The sequence below is a fragment of the Pseudonaja textilis genome, chromosome 15, assembly GCF_049901715.1.
Source record: "Pseudonaja textilis isolate UNSWEBS1 chromosome 15, rPseTex1.2, whole genome shotgun sequence".
Classification (NCBI taxonomy): domain Eukaryota; kingdom Metazoa; phylum Chordata; class Lepidosauria; order Squamata; family Elapidae; genus Pseudonaja; species Pseudonaja textilis.
In genome coordinates, this window is record NC_142004.1 from 12,593,047 (window position 1) to 12,610,354 (window position 17,308).

At 46.4% G+C, this 17,308-nt stretch overlaps 1 protein-coding gene across 5 annotated transcripts in view; it reads left to right on the forward strand.

The window, feature by feature from the left end:
* The window catches only part of MSI1 (musashi RNA binding protein 1), a 62,880-nt gene that overhangs the window by 15,343 nt on the left and 30,229 nt on the right, over positions 1 to 17,308 (forward strand). For all 5 annotated transcript variants that reach the window (XM_026717095.2, XM_026717094.2, XM_087913590.1 and 2 more), the window contains 2 exons: positions 2,689 to 2,730; positions 8,848 to 8,940. In XM_026717095.2, coding sequence (XP_026572880.1) covers positions 2,689 to 2,730; positions 8,848 to 8,940 — 135 coding nt within the window. The remainder of the gene's footprint in view (positions 1 to 2,688; positions 2,731 to 8,847; positions 8,941 to 17,308) is intronic.

Genomic DNA, 17,308 nt, shown 5'->3' on the forward strand with positions numbered 1-17,308 from the left:
CAGGACTGTGGCCTATCCAGTCTAAGACAACAGTTCCCATCTGTGAACATGGGGAGAATAGAATCCCATGGGCCATAGCAATTGTGGTTCAGAGAATCCCACATTGGAGATGTCCGATTTAACTGAGTGTAACAATGTGGAAGCCTACTTGGAATTAAAAATCCTGGTTGCATTCAGTTGAAATTTGTTCATGATTGAAGTCTGTGCCTTCCTTTGCATCTCCTGTGATGCTTCTGGTTGTTTTGTCAACCGTATCATATTCCATTTCATGCAGTGCCTTGAAATCTGATAGGATGGAAACTGATGTATAAAGTACATTTTGAATGAAATACAATAAAGCCACTCACGGTAGTGCAAAATGCCAGATATCTAGATAGATTGTCAGGATGAGTGAAGGCAATAGACAGACTTTCCTCCATGGGTCTTTTGGCGGGGGGGATTTGGGAGGAAAGCACAGTCCAGCTTTGGGATGGCTGGAACAGATTTATTCACAATAAATGAAAAGAAAGGAGGAGGCCAACCCATCCGTGAAAAGGAGCAAGAGTGTGTCCTCCTGGCCAGCTCAGAAAGCAGGGAAACCTGGCTGGGTTGCAGGCATCTGGAAAGTCCTTCCGAAGCCCAGGCTTAGCTGGCTCCCTGCCCTGGGGTGGAAAGTCGGTGAAGGGAGGGATTGGCTGGTGGGATTCCCCTCTCAGCCAGCTGAGGACACCAGAAGGAACTCCTTCACCAGGGCTTGTGTGGCATGAATGCATGGACCACCCCAAGCTGGCACACCTGTGGGCAGATGCCTCCGGGCCTCGACGTTCCCTGCATGTCTAGGAGGGCTCCTCTCTCTGTGTCAGACACTCTTCCTCTTTATGCTGGAGGAGGGGCTCCCCGTAACCCCCCTTCCCCCCCAGAAGCCTGTAATGGCTGTAATGACCCAGCTCTTACATCAGCCACAGGAAAGACCCCCTTCTCTCTGGCTGAAAGGACTCCCCCTCCTCAATAAAGCAGCAGTAGAGTCACCTAGGTTCCCTTCTCAGGTGAGCTGTTCATAAGGCAACATGGCCTCAATGGGAGGGGGGGGTTAATTGCTCTAGGCCTCCCAGATCAGGAATGCAATTGGAGACATCCAGGACAAACAGCTGTTCACATCCAGATGTTGAGATTCCCCTCTGAGGCTGAATTCTCTGTCAAATGTTTTTTTCTGGAAGGAAAAAGCTTTCCTGCCACCTCCCCACTCTGCTGCCACCTGCCTCTTGCTAACTTAAACCCATTATTCCGTAACTGGTGCTCCACAAAATTTGCTTGGTGGAGCTTTTTCATGCTTTGGAAGGGTGCCCTTCCAGTACCTTTTGGTCACCCTACTACAAAAAAGATGTTGAGACTAAGATGATCCAGGGCCTGGAGATTAAAACATACAAAGAACGGCGGCAGGATTTGGGCATGGCTAGTTTAGAGGAAAAAGAAGAATTGGGATGACATGATAGCAGTCTTCCAGTATTTGAAGGGCTGCCACAAAGAGGAGGTGGGGTCCAATTATTCTCCAAGGCATCAGAGGGCAGGACGAGAAACAACGGATGGAAACTAACCCAGGAGAGAAGCAACCTGGAATTAGGGAGAAACCTCTTCACAGGGAGGACAATTAGCCAGTGGAACAGAAGTGGCCTCCAGAAATCGTGGGGGCTCCCTCACTGAAGGTTTTTAAGAGGAGACTGGACAGTCACTTGTCCGAGAGGGTATAGGTTCTCCGGCTTGAGCAAGGGGCTGGACTAGAAGACCTCCAAGGTCCCTTCCAACTATTCTATTCTGTTCTATTCATTATTCCATCCCATTTCATTCCATATTTTCCACTCTATTCCGTTCTTCTATTCTACTCTACACTACCCTACTAGAGTGATGTCTGATCAATGCAAGTAATCTCTGACTTATAGCTGGTTGCTTAACAACCATTCAAAGTTATGAGGGCCACAGAGCAGGTGCTTATAACCCCCCAGCCCTCGTAAATGATCGTGCCTCGAAGCCCCCTGCAGTCATGTGATAGCATGTCCTTCAGGTGAGCCTTATCCCCGCTTGCAGCATTTCGTGGGCAATCCGTGGTCACTTCTTGTCGTTAGGTTTTGGTTTTTTTTTTGCTGATTTCTGGCATTCAAACGGATGGTTCATGTAACGACTGCTGCAAACAAAGTCATAAGAGTACTTCTAGTCATGTAGGTGCTTCGACTTATGACCAGATTTTTGGTTGTAATGGAACGATTACTGGTAGTTTCCGTGATTTGAAATTCCTTGTCTTTTTTTGCTGCCATGATGCTCTGCTTAATTAGGGAGAAAAAATCCTTGACTCACCTGTGTATTTGATTTTTTTTCACTACTAAACGAAGACTTCTTCATTGGTTTCTATTTAAAGTTCATTCAATCTTTCATTTTTGCCCCCCTCTGTAATTTCCAAGGTTCTTTGGAATAGTTAACATCTACCAGGAAATATGGCCAAGTTCTACTTTCGTGAAGGGATCTAAGGGAGAGCCTGGATTGCACCCCAGTTTTTAATAGTTACACTGAGCAAGTTGTCATATTCTTTGTTATGCATGTTCTTTTATGCTGCCGTGTTATTTTTCTGTATACGATGCTGGAGAATATTTGGTCCCCAGTAGAAACTGTAGATACATCAACCTGATTGGGGAAAAAAAATGCGTTTTTCTGTTTCAGATTGACCCGAAGGTCGCCTTCCCTCGCAGAGCACAGCCTAAGGTGGGTGCAATTTATTTATGTAATTGTTAAAGGTATTTTTATTTTAAAGAAAAGCTAGCATGTTGGTCTTCGGAACAAAAGTAAAACAAAACAGTGGCAAAAAGCAAGCTAAAAAGAAAACATAAAACAGCCCCAAAGTGTAAGAGGTAAAACCTACAAGAGTTTCTAGGCACCAGAAATTAAAATGACAAAATGTTCACAGGAGGGTGGCTCTGCATTACAGCTCTCCACATGAACTGAAGCATTTGGCCATCAGGCTCAGTCGTGATCTAGTAACTTGTATCTTTGTTTTGATCTTTGTTCCTCCGTCGATTTTTGAGTCCCCAATGGATGGTTACACCCCAGAAAGCTTTGCAAGCCTCAGCTATTGGGTGTGTGCGTTTTGTGTAAAACGTCACCTTGAGTTATTTACAGAGTCATAAAGGAGGGATCTAATAAACTCTAATAAATGAAACCAAAACTTAATAAACAGTGTTTATTAAGCACGGACTCCTTGTGTCCCATGAAAAGCCACCCTGTTCACATGGGGTGCTTTAAGGACCGACAGAGTTAAAGCTGAGCTAGTAGATCCCCAGCTCTCTCCGGGACAGAGACGGTGAGGAAACTTCAATAGTGTAAATCTGATTGGGTTTGGACCACGGGAATGTCAAGGAGCTACGCCAGCCTATGTTAAGCTGTGGTGATGCTGCCTGACAATTATAGAAATAGCACTAGCACTCAGACTTATATGCCACTTCACAGTGCTTTATAGCCCTCTCTAAGCGGTTTACAGAGTCAGCCTCTTGCCCCCAACAGTCTGGATCCTCATTTTACCAGCCTCAGAAGGATGGAAGGCTGAGTCTACCTTGAGCTGGTCAGGATCAAACTGTTGGAAGAAAGGAAGGAAGGAAGGAAGGAAGGAAGGAAGGAAGGAAGGAAGGAAGGAAGGAAGGAAATAGCAATAGCACAAACTTAGACTTATATACCACTTCATAGTGTTTTCCAGCCCTCTCTAAGCAGTTTACAGAGTCAACCTCTTGCCCCCCAACAATCTGGGCCCTCATTTTACCCACCTCGGAAGGATGGAAGGCTGAGTCAACTTTGAGCCGGTCAGGATTAAACTCCTGGTAGTCGGCAGAATTAGCCTGCGTTGCTGCATTCTAACCACTGTGCCACCAAGGCTCAGGAAATGGTGTTCTTATATAGGTAGTCCCCAACTACCACATTTGGGACCAGAACATTTTGGGCACAGAGGCTGCCCTTCCAGCTCTCATCATTCTGGCATTTTGGGGGGGTCTCGCCTAGGGAAGTTGGGCCGTCACAAAAGGGGCAGGGCCAATTTTTTTCCTGCTCCTTTTTGGGTTGGAGGGTGGGTTAACAAGGTTCAAGACTGTCCAGACAAGAAGCGCAAGAAATCCCAGCTCGCTCTCTATTGCAAGATTAAATGAACAGAATCTCACAAGTCTGAAAGTCCCTTCTCTCTTTTCCTTTTACTCCCCAAGAAGCTAGGGAGGGTCTCTTCTGAAACGCTTCCCACGCCCCTTTTCCTTCCGTGAAACGAGCGAACGTTTGCATGATTGTTTAGTCTGCGGCACTTCCTGTGTCTCTCAAGGTCATTCCCACATATGTGCGTAGGGTTTTATTTCTTCCTTACTAGATTTATATCCTGCTTTTATTTTATGTGACTTAAGGTGCTATATAAATAATGCTTCCGTCCCTTTCCCCCTATCAACCAACCTATCAGTGGGTTGGACTGAGAGAGAGAGAAATCCCAGCTGTTTTCGATGCTTGACCAGCACCGTAACCACTACAACAAATTGCCTTTCACAAAAGGAAGCAACTTTGCTTCTGGGGAACCAACCCTTCCTGCCATAGTCCTCAAAATCCTTCACCCTAACACACCTTCAAGGTATGCCAGACACAAGATTTGCCTTGTTTGCAACCTGCCAGCTTTCTCTTGCTTCAAATTAAAACAATTGTTTGTGTTGTTATTATTATTATTATTATTATTATTAGTGTATGGCATTGTTACATTAGCCAGGAGACCACAATGCTATTGTGTGGTACAGGTACTCCTTGACTTCTTTAATGACCGTTCAAAGTTACAACAGCACTGAAAAAAGTGACTTATTACCAGGGGTGGGATTCAAATTTCTTAATAACTGGTTCTATGGGCATGGCCTAATTTGTGGGTGTGGCTTGGTAGTCGTGTGACTGGCTGGGCATGGCTTGTATGTAAATATTATAAATATTTATGTAAATATTGATTTTTTTTTATTTTAAAAAAAACGTTTACCCAAAATCAGGCAAAACAGGCAGGCAGATTGAGTTGCTCACATAATCACAGATTCACTCAGAGATCCACCTTTCTGCAATCTGCTGCCTGAGTCTGCACTGAAAAATAGAAGCTTCAGTCCTAAGGTAGGTTCAGCTCTGCTTTTAGATTAGCTAGAAAGCAAGAAATCCAACGATTTCCTGCTTTCTAGTTAATCTAAATCTCCCAGCACAGCAGAACCGCTGATGGTCAGGGGAGGAAAAAAGGAAAAATAGCAACTTATGCAGGCAAGTTAGAGGGCTCGCATGCCAGGTAAGGAGTGGGTGGACGGGGAAGGGAGGGGCGTTCCAGTGGCTCGATTTGCCGGTTCTCCGAACTGTGCAGAATTGTAACAACCGGTTCTATAGAACCGGTCCGACCAGGTAGAATTCCACCCCTGCTTATGACCATTTTTCACACTTGTGACTATTGCAACCTCCCCATGGTCATGTGATTTACAACTGGCTGTTATTTATGATGGCTGCAGTGTCTTGGGGTCACCTGATGCCCTCTTACAACCGTCAGACAAGCAAAGCCAGATGGGAAAGCCAGGTTCACTTAACAACGGTGTTACTAGCTTAACAACCGCAGGTGATTCACTTAACAAACGTGGTGGGAAGAGTCCATAAAATGGGGCAAAACTCACTTAACATTTCTCACTTAGCATTTTGGGCTCAATCGTGGTCATAAGTTGAGGATTGCCTGTAATTTGACTGCCGGCTCTGTTAGCCACATGCTTGTGGGCTTCCCAAGGTGTGCCATGAAGAATAATTATTGGAAAAAAATGGCAAAAAAAGCTGGGTGAGACCTGGTGGCACCAAAAACATGCCCACAGAGACTGAAATTCCTCTGTCAGAGGGTGCCCTCGTCCCGGAGCATTCACCATCTAACCTTGAGAAAGAAAAACTGCAGAGGTTCACCTGGGAAGCATTGAGTTTGGATGCTTTCCTTTCCCACGAAAGATTCTCTGCTCGGCTCTTCTGATACCTTCCCCCCCACCCCCACACACACACCAGATATTCCCCCAGAGGCTGCTGGGCTCCTTGTGCCAAGGGTGCTGTGGGCAGGTGGCTGAGCGGATCAGGTAGCCCAAGGAAGAGCTCTGCGGCTCAGGGCTGGAACTGGGTTAATTCCATTAAGCAGTTTGGTGACAGAAGGTAGGTTGCTTGGGGTGCGGGGAACAGAGGTCTTTCAAGGCTGAGAATGGCAGTGGATTAACTCTGCCCTCCCTTGAGTCATTAGAAGCAGATTCCTGTTGCAAGTGAAGGTGTCAGGCTGAAGTGGTTCCAAGATCCACCTTCAAAACTAAGGTGCTCTGGAGTTTGAAATGGGGAGTCCTCCCATGGTCTCTTCTGTGGTGTCATCTCCCTGGTTCTCTCTCTCTCTCCTTCCCTCCCGTCTCTTTCCATGTTTAGCTTGCTTTCCATTGAAGTGGAAGCCAAGCATTGAATCATAAATCCAGGGCTGTGAAAGTGTACACAGTCCCAAAGTCCGAGCCTTACAGAATGCAATACGGTGCCAAATTAATCCATGCCACATTACAAGCAGCAAAAGCATAAAGAGAGAGCCACAGTCATGAAAACAGAAATGGGTGGAATGACTTGGCAGGGGAGGCTTGGCCCCAAACTTTCTGTTTACTGGCAATGCTCAAAAGCACACAAATCCCACAACTTTGCACCGTGTGTTAGATGGGAAGACCTCATCTATCCTCGCATAACATGCCCATAGTAGCAATAGCATTTAGACTTACATGCCGCTTTACAGTGCTTTACAGCCTCTGGCCCCCAACGATCTGGGTCCTCAGTTTTACCAACCTCGGAAGGATGGAAGGCTGAGTCCACCATGAGCCAGTCAGAATCAAACTGCTGCCAGTGGGCAGAGTTAGGAAGGAAGGAAGGAAGGCAATAACACTAGTAATAGCCCTTAGACATTTACAGCCCTCTCTAAGCAGTTTACAGAATCAGCCTCTTGCCCCCAACAATCTGGGTCCTCATTTTACCCACCTCGGAAGGATGGAAGGCTGAGTCCACCATGAGCCTGGTGCGATTCGATCTGCCAAACTGTAGACAGCTAGCAGTCAGCAGAAGTAGCCTGCAGCACTGCACTCTAACCACTGCGCCACCGTGACTCATAATAGTCCTCATAGGCCACGGCTTGGCCCCTGTTCAGCTCTTCCTAAGAAGCCTTCTGGCACATGAAGAGAAGCACCAGTTGGAAGGAGGGCAGGAGGGAGGGGGTCCCTCAAGCCCCCAACGTCAGAAATGACCTTGCTGGCAGGAGATCCGAACACCTGAGATAGCGCCACTTTGAGATGTTCACAAACTGTTGCCAATCTCCTTGGGGCAGAAGAAGCTGTTGGCTAGTTGATTCTTTTCTTTGTGATTGCAATCCAGGCTGTTTGAAGGCAAGCTGCTCAGAAGCACTTAGGTTGCAGCACAAGTTCTCCACTCCAGACCTGGACCTCTTTCGGCAGAGCAGCGAACGCCTTCTGTCTGCTTGGGACCTCTGCAGAACAGCTGCCTGCACTGGCCATCCGGACAGACTTGGAATTCTGGGCCTGATCTAACAAAATGAAATTCAGTGTAGAGAAAAGTAAAGTCTTACACTTAGGCAAGAAAAGTACCCATAGAGACTGGATGAAACCAGGCTCAATAGCAGTAACCGTGAGAAGGATCTTGGAGTCTTAGTGGACAACCAGCTAAATAAGAGCCAGCAATGTGTGGCGACAGCCAAAAAAGCCAATGCAATCCTAAGTTGTATTAAAAGAGGGATACAATCGAGATCAAGGGAGGTACTAATACCACTCTATAATAAAGCCTTAGTAAGACCACACCTAGAGTACTGCATCCAGTTTTGGTCATCACTAAAAAAAACGGTGAGACTCTAGAAAGAGTGCAGAGAAGAGCAACCAGGATGATGAGGGGGCTGGAGGCTAAAACATACAATGAACGGTTGCAGGAACTGGGCATATCTAGTCTGTGGAAGAGAAGGACCTGGAGAGATGTGATAGCAGTCTTCCAATACTTGAGGGGCTACCGCAGAGAGGAGGAAGGGGGTCAAGCTATTTTCCAAAGCACCTGAAGGCCAGACAAGGAATGATGGATGGAAACTAATCAAGGAAAATTTCAAGCTAGAAATAATTAGGAATTTCCTAACAGTGAGAACAATCAACCAGTAGAACAGAGGTTGCCTTTGGAAATTGTGGGAGCTTCATCACTGGAGGCTTTCAGGAAGAGACTGGACTGCCATCTGTCAGAAATGGTGTAGGGTCTCCTGCTTGGGCAGGGGGTTGGACTAGATGACCTACAATGTCCCTTCCAACTCTGTTAATCTGTTAAATCTGTTCCTAGCTCAGCCTGCCATGGGACCTTCTCTTGCAAAAGTTGTTGTTATTATTATTATTATTATTATTATTATTATTAATATTATTAATATTATTATTAATATTGTTATTGTTGTTATTGTTTTGTTGTTATTATTGTTAGTATTATTGTTATTATATCTTTAGTGAGATTCACAGCCTTTGGGGCTGGTTGGTAACTCAGCAGCTTGAGTCCTAACCAAGGACCTAGGAACTGTTCAGGTAGCGTCGGAGGATAGAAGCTGTTCCAAGTAGGGTGGTTTTTTGTAGAATCGGTATTCAAGTCTGATAAATTCAGAATTTCCAAATAGCAAGGTAGCCCTTTAGGGGTATTGCTCCAAGGGCTCCAATTGCAATTGAGATAACACATCATCATCATCATCATTATTATTATTATTATTCGTTTTCATCATCATCATCTCTGAATCTTGCACTGCAGCCTCTTCCTTCTTCTGTTTTCTAGATGGTAACACGGACTAAGAAAATATTTGTGGGCGGCCTGTCTGTGAACACCACTGTGGAGGATGTCAAACAATACTTCGAGCAGTTTGGGAAGGTAAGTGCTTTGGGTCAGAGCTGGGAATGAACTCTCCAATCCTTCAGTGTTGTGAGACTCGCCTCGTTTCCTCCAGGTGTTAGTCAGAGATTGGGAGCTCCTGCAATGGCTCAGCATCCTGTCAAACTACAGTTCTCGGGTTTCTGTGTTGAGGAAGGAAGAGCACAAATCCTAAAAGTCCTAAATCCTAAAAGCATCATCTGTTAGAAATTGAGCTATTTCAATGTACTTGCAGAAGCTAATATAGAGTCACCTTTCTATCCAGGTTGTCCCAAGATGCTTTTTCAAGAGGCAACTGGACTTTCTGGTTTTTCTTTGAAGATGTTTTGCTTCTCATCTGAGGAGCTTCTTCAGCTCTGACTGGATGGTGGGGAACGGAATATAAATCCTTCCATTCCCTACCATTCTCCAGTCAGAGCGGAAAAAGCTTCTTGGATGAAAAGCGAAACCTCTTCAAATGAAAACCAGAAAGCACCTTTGGGACAACCAGGTCCTGGACGACTGAGACTCTCCCTAGACAATCTCCGTAACATTCAGCTACCATAATTCCCGCTTCCCATTTTTTCCCTCCGCTGCTCATTCCAAACTCTGCAGCCTGGCACAAAATTTTAAGGATCCTGGCTGGAAAGACCCAACGGCACATTGCTGGCACTCAGAATTTTTGCAAAGGCCAACACTTCTGCCAGCAATGCCGTGGTGTTGCTGGGAGGCCAGAGCCAACAATCTGGGGATTCCTTGATTTTCTTGGGTAGTTTTAAGGGTTATGCCTAAAAGTCCCACAAGGCCTGCCCGTCCCAGGTTGCTCAAGGCCCTCAAAGGGGGTTCTGGGGGTTGTGTGTGTGCCCCACAGCCAAAGGTTGTCCACCTTAAGAGGGTCTTGGTCTAGGCAAGATGATTTCCTGGAGAACCCAATTCTATCCTGGGTCTTCTTCCCTCCACCCCCGTCATGCCCCTCCCCTTTCATGATGCCTATAATTTTCTGCCTGGTTTTTTTAGGGGGTGGGTGGGAAATCTTCTGCTCCCCTTTCTTTCTGAATCCTGCAAGATCACCTGGTGACTCCAGAGATCAAGGGTTTCATTTTGAGGTTTTGTTGTTCCACAACCATTCTCCGACTCCCTGCATGGCTGGAAGCTTTGAACATTTTTGTTCTTGGCAGTTTATTTCATCCATTACTTTGATTTTTAAAAGGATGGATAAAATAAAAGCATCACCCTTCATTATATGGATATTTGCAACAATGTACTATAAAAAGTCAAGCAATAATAAAAAAAAAGGAACTGTTCGCAAGCGACAGATTAAAATGGTAGCATTAAAGCCATTTTTTAAAAGTTTAGAAACTTGAGTCCATCGAGGTATTTTGGAGCCAAAATTATTTTTTGAGGGATGCGGGGGGAAACTGTTTCCCTAGTGATGGCCTGCCTCCCTTCAAACATTTGGAAGTTTTTAAAGGAGCCTCTCCAAATTTTTTTACCTGGAGTCCTGCTTTGAAATTGGGCCCTTATTCTTTGCATCGTGCTTGGGACCAGGATTAGAGATCCACCGAGCAGCACCAGTTAACAGCCTGGTAAGCTGCATTTTTGAAAAAGATTAATTTTTATTGAATTTTTCTTTTTACATGTCTCAATCAATATTAAACGTTTTCAGACAATGTAGTGGGCCACCTACTCGCAATGCCAACCCAGGGAATTGGCGAGCTGTTTTCTTGACGAGGTGTCTTAGTAGCCATCTTCACTCTTTCTGAGGAGGTGGGGAGACAGGTCTTAATGGGCCTTTAAGCTGGGTCAGTGTGAGCCCCCCAGCTGGGTTAAAGAGGGAGGCTTGAGCTGGATGCTGCGGGAAGATAAGATCTCGACTCAATAGAATGGGGAAAGTGCTTGGCTGGAATTGTCTAATGGGGTTTTTCTTTTGTGAGGGAGGAGTGAGGACAAGGAAGGATCAGGATGGTGGATCCCTCCCCCCCCCCAATGGTTCCCCCCATCCAGTTTATAATCTTCAATGTACCTGTTTGGAAATAACATTACTTTCAAGTACGCGTTGTAAAGATCTTTGGGCCAGATGTGAAAGACAGAAAACGTCCTTCAGAGCTGCCCTCTCAGAGTATTTATTTCTCTTTTCTTCCTTGCCCCCCTCCCCCTCTCTCCCCCCTCCCCGCTGCATTTTATACATCTGTGGGTGTGAATGAAGACTGGGTTATTTGGGGGCCTCCTCCTGCCAAAGGAGGAGCACTAAAAATGGCCAAAAAAATATGAGGGCAAATGAAGTTTTGTCTGCATTCAGGAATTGCACGAAGCCCTGGCCTGGTGCATTCGGTTCCACTTTGGCAGGATGGGTTTTCCCCAGCCACTGTGCTAAATATATTAATCAAGGTTTCTAGCTTAGTGTGATATGAGGACCATCACGGGTTGGTCTGTAGATGCTCAATAGACCGAGGACACAGGTCAAGATCTGCATTTTGAAAGGTGAAAAGGGCCAGTTAGTGACCAGGAGTGGAGGTCTTCTTCTCCATATTGGGCCTAGGCCAGGGGTCCCCAAACTTGGCCACTTGAAGACTTGTGGACTTCAACTCCCAGAATTCTCCAGCTGAATTCTGGGAGTTGAAGTCCACAAATCTTCAAGTGGCCAAGTTTGGGGACCCCTGGCCTAGGTCATTCAAGCACCTCACTGGGAAAGTTTGTTGTGCTGAAAGTTTGCCCTAGACCTGCTGCCTGGCCAATTGCTGGTGGAGGTGATCTTGCCTACGTGATGCCTGGCACCTTCAGTTTCTCTCCTGTTCCCCCGAAAAGCTTTCCTGGAATGAAGTTCTCTTGACCACTGGCTGAATCCTGCTGGTGCCCCAACCTTCTTCTCCGGCCAAAGCCGTCGCTCCCTTGCAGTGCAGGACACCAAGGATTCCGGGGCTAAATTCTCTTCTGTGACATTGCTTCCACAGAGCTCCTCCTTCTGTGGCCGTGGATGCCCTGTGGTCAGTAGTTGGCACTGAAGGGGCACTTTCGTGTCCCAGCACCCCATAGATCAAAGGTACAGATACAGTGTGTAGCTCCCCTTCCCCCCTTCTGTCTTCCAACTCGGGAATCACAAAACCAGCCTCATCCCCTCTTTACTCTCTTCACGTAGCGCGCCCAAATACTTTTGTAGATCAATTCTCATTCTGTGTATAGTTAGACTTAGATTTAGGAAAAAAAAATACATCTCAGTTGTTGTTTTTTATTTTTCTTATTTCATCCTTCCCCTCCACTGTTGTGCTAATTTTTTGTTTGTAGCTTTGAAAAATCACAACGTAGATTGCAGAAACCCATATTTAGCAGCTGTCTATCTGCATACTTCCAAATTATAACGGTCCTGTTGAATTAATGTATAAATAAATTGAGTGGGGCGGGGAGAAGGGGGAAGCAGTTTGCATATATTTCTTCCTCCCCGCCACCAGAAGATTCCAGGTTTGTTGCTGCCAGAAAGTTCAGGAATCTTAAAAACCTGTTCAGCCTTTTCCCACCAATTGTTTCTAGTCCTGAGTGATGCACAAGGTGCTAGGAAGCCACAAATCCAACCTCAAGATGATTCTTCAGACCATCTTTAGATATCTGTCTCCTCCAGCCTTGAGGCTTGTGCCCCTCGCTCTAGCATTCCAGCTACTCTTACCAGCCTGGTCCCCAAAACCTCCTTCCTAAAGGTGAATTCAGCTACTCTTCCTCTTCTCATAAGAGTTGGAGATGAGAAACTGGGACTCAGTGCATCCTGATTGGTGGTTTACCTGCAGATTTAGGAGCTGGCTGGTCTCCTAATGCTGCAGAGCTTCAGAGGTAAAAGGTCTCTTTGCTGCCACCTGGATTTTTTTCAATCTTCCATCGTTTCCTCCTCTTAAAGGATGTACCAACAAAGCTGATCTTGCATTGCCCCACGGGGAGCCTCTCTGTGTGCTGTTGGGACATTTTGATTTCCTTTCCTCAGAGTAGCAGTCTTCAACTTTGGCAGCTTAAAGTTGTGTGGATTTCAGCTCCCAGAATTCGTGACTGACTGGGGAATTCTGGGAGTTTGGTCCCACATACCTTCAAGAGTTGAGAAACGTTGCACATGCTCTCGGTCAGAGCCATGGATCTCAGAAACCAGCATCTAGAAATCACTGCTTGGGCTCCTTCCGCAAAACCAAATCGCTCGAAATAAGCACAACCCAAAGGGTGCTTTTTCCAAAAGGCAACTGGCCTTTCTTGGCTTTTTCCTTTGAAAATGGTTCGCTTCTTTCTTTTTTTTTAATTAATATTTTTATTTTAAATACAAATAATACAAACATAATACATATACTTCTAAATACAAAAAAAAAAAAAAAGAAAAAACACAAACGTTACAGTACCCCCGGAGACCATTTTTTTTCTTATAATTCTATAACAATTAAAAGATTTACTATATATTCCAATTGTGCCCTTATCCCTTTCAAAACGACATCTATTCTTGAGTAGATTTGTTCCCTTTGCCTTCCACCAACACTGATTTTATAAATTTCCCCCCATTTCATTAAAATTGTTTGCTTTAATCATCCCTCTTTAAAATTTAATTTCTGTTGTTAATTTATCATTTGTTGCTTTGTATTAAGTTGAACCGAAGAAGCTTCTTGAATGAGAAGCAAAATATTTTCAAAACAAAGAACAAAAGAGTCTGTCTGCCTTTTGGAAAAAGCACCCTTTGGGACAACCATGACCTGGATGATTGAGAATCTCCATAGACGGAATAAACTGAAGTTTCAGCCATTTTAGATATTAGATTAAATGATGCTTTATTTATTTATGAGCTGCAGTGGCGCAGTGGTTAGAGGGCAGTACTGCAGGCTACTTCTGCTGACTGCTGGCTGCCTGCAGTTTGGCAGTTCGAATATCACCAGACTCAATGTGATGACCGGGGCATGGCACAAAAATAACAAAGTTACAAAAGTAGATAAATTCCTTTTAATACTCCAACTTGGCCTACAATTTCCAGTTATCCTCGGCTGGAGATCAAACTCTTCCAAAAACAGTCTACAAAGGGAAGAAATGCAGTCCAAACTCAAAGTACAGATAAATTAGAAATAAAAAAACCCAACACAAACCATGCTGAAGTAAATTAACACAACAGGCCAGGATAATAAATTGCAGACTTCCAAAAGATAATGAAGCACACACAGTTGGGAGAACGCCAAAACCCAGATAAGCCTCGACAAAGATAATGCGTGCTTTGCTTCCAGCAAGGTGCTGTGTGCAAACACCCTTCTTATATCCTGTTCTCCCAGCTGCAACTAATGAAAGGGATCAGGGCCCTTTTCTCTCCCGTAAGCCACATTGCTCCCTTCTCTGTTTCTTCCTGCATGCCCTAGGATGAAGAGCGGGTGGCCTTGAGTCTTCCTCTGAATGGCCAGCCGGACTGTGCCCTTCCCCTGTTTCTTCCATAGCCACCGGAGCCACACTCCCACTCCCTGTCAGCTGCTCAATCTTCCCCTCAGAATGAGACTCCAACAAGGGCATGGCACTCCAAGTTGACTATTCTCCCATCCTTCCGAGGTGGGTCAAATGAGGACCCAGATTGTTGGGGGCAAGAGGCTGACTCTGTACACTGCTTAGAGAGGGCTGGAAAGCACTGTGAAGCGGTATCTAAGTCTAAGGGCTATTTGTTGCTATTTGTTGGATTTACCTCCTCCCCTTTCTCTGGGAGGTTGAGCACCTAGGAGTTCTTTCCTTTGGTTGTGACCACCACGGGCCCTGCAGTTATCTTGAGTCTGAGCCCCCTCAATATAACACAGGGAAGACATGTTTCAGGAAGCGACCCGTTGAGGTGGGTGGGGCTGACCCTGGGGGGTGGGGGCAGGAGATGCTAAAACATCCACAGACGTCCTTAAAAGGTGTGCAGCTGCCATCTTTTTAACAGAAGTACAGAGAGCTCTCAACTTACAACCGTTTGTTTAGTGGCTCTTCAAAAAGTACACTGTAAAAACGGGACTTACGACAAATCCTTGCACTTAAAAGCCCTCGCAGTATCTGTATGCCATGCGATCAGAATTCAGGCACTGTCAGGTAAGGCTCCATTCAAAATCCAAGGAAGAAAACCTTAGACTCCATTGTTTCAGAGAGAAGGACTTTTACTGGAAATTGAAGTGGGAACATCAGAAGAATTCAAGATCTGAGGCGTTAGGCGTGAAAATCACATAGAGGAAGCTATCCCATGTTCCCACCCCCAAGAGTTCAGACTGGCCATCCAATCTGAGATGTGTATAATGTCACGTGGAGCATCGTCAGGTGGCGTTTCACACACCTGGTATGCCAAGACGGTTGGCCTTGGCATAGACAGATAAGAGGCTACATCTGTGCAGTAAGCAAGGAAGCCTAGTCAAGAAAGTTTTCCCAAGTTTTACAGTTCACCCTCTCAAGCCTCCAGCACTCTTCCCCCCCCCACCCCACCACCCAATTAATCTCCTCCCCCCGTTTCTATGGCAGCCGGAAAGACAAGCAGAAGGAGGGTCCTGGAAGGCTGACAGGCCCTCAGCAACTGGCCTGCATTTACAAGGGCTGCAGCATCCCAGGATCACGTGGCTTTCCCAGCTGGCTTCCAAGAAGCAGACAGTGAGGGGAGCTGGATTTGCTTAACGACCACATGGCTGGCAGTGCTGAGGCCGGCTAGCGAGTCCAGCCAGGCACTCAGGGGTAGGTGCCCCCCACCCCGTGTGCTGCTTGGTCAGCTGAGGAGGGGGTCCTGCTGTTGCTTGCTCAGCTCAGGCCGTCCTGGAGCCGGCTGGGTGCAGGATGGCCCACGAGCGAGTGGCCTCTTGGGCAGCTGGTCCAGCGAGGAGGAGAGCTTGGTCTGCGCTGAAGGTCAGACCTATAAAGGGCCTTTGTTTTCCTGGCCGCCCTCCTCCTGGAAGAAAGGTCCCTCAGGTCCGGTCCCCCCCCCCAAAAGGGCTCATTAAGCACGGAGAGGGACTCTGGCTGGTGGAGCGGACTTTTTGTTCCTGCTGCTGGCAGCAGGACATCTCCTCCCGTACCTTCCGCTTTGGGGGATCTTTGGGAAAAAGCTGCAATTGTAAAATGTCCTTTGAGGCGAACTCGACTCTGACCGACAGGGTGAAACATATCCATGGAGTTTTCTTGGCAACTGTGACAAAGCACTTTGCAATTGCCAGTTCTTCTGCGATTCTTCCCCCCCCCCCACTTAAAAAAAACAACAACAACTTTGCCATGTAACTTCGGTTCTCAAATTTCCTGGTGGTCTCCTTTCAAAGCCAGCTAGATCCAGCCTCTCGAGATCAGCCAAGGCCTGCCATCTAAAAAAATAAAGGAAAAAGGAGAAAAAAAACCAAAAGAAGAGAGAGAGGGAGGGAGGGAGAAGGCTAGGCTGGAGCTCTCGGCTGGCTGCTGGCATTCTGTATACAGGGACCTATTTTTTTGCACCGATATTAGGTGCAACCCAGTCTGCATTCGTGCGACCACAGAAACATTTGCTTCACCTGCTGTTAGTGAGGACCACCCTGAGTCCCAGGTGATAGGAGGTGGAGTTTTGAATTTATCTGTGGCTGATGGCAGTATGAACTATAAAAGGGCTGGAAAGGAGATCATCTAGTCCTGATGGGGAACCTAGGGCATGCGTGCCAAAGGTGGCACGCAGAGCCCTCTCAGTGGGTGCACGCACCATCACCAGATACTCTTCTGGTTTCTGGCTTGCACATGCACGCTGGCCAGCTGGTCTCCAAAAAACAGGTCGTTTTCTGGGCCATTTTTGAAAATGGCCAAAAACGCCCCCCAAAACGGTCAAAACCCAGCCCCAAAATGGCCTAAAATGGTTGCAAAAATGGCCAAAAACAGGCATGCGTGCCCCAGCAAGCTGGTCTTTGGTTTTCTGGTGCTCCGGCACGCGGGTATGCCCATGCGTTCCGATTTGGGCACTCAGTGCCAAAAAGGTTTGCCATCACTGATCTCGTTCAGAACCCAGGTGGCTTTCCACCCCTGTCTGAAAGCCTCCAGGAAAGGGAGCCCAGTGGGCCCCACTGGGCTGACCACTCTTCCCATCAGGAAATGCCCCTCCTTTCAAACGGAAGTGGTTGTCCTCAGGGTCACTCTGTCACTCAGAAGAAGATGCTGACTCTGTGGACTGCTTAGGGAGAGCTGTAAACCAGGGGCCTCCAACCTTGGCAACTTTAAGCCTGGCAGACTTCAACTGGCTGGGGAATTCTGGGAAGCTGTAAAACACTGTAAAGCAGTATATGTCCAAGTGATATTGCTCTTATTAAGATCCTTCTTGACCATTTCCCCTTTTCTTACAAGCAGTTGCCTGCTTCCTTGGCTAAGTCTTCTCGTTTCCAAGTGAGATGTCCAGGCCTACTTGAAGATGCCCATTGGTCACCCTGCCCTGGATTCC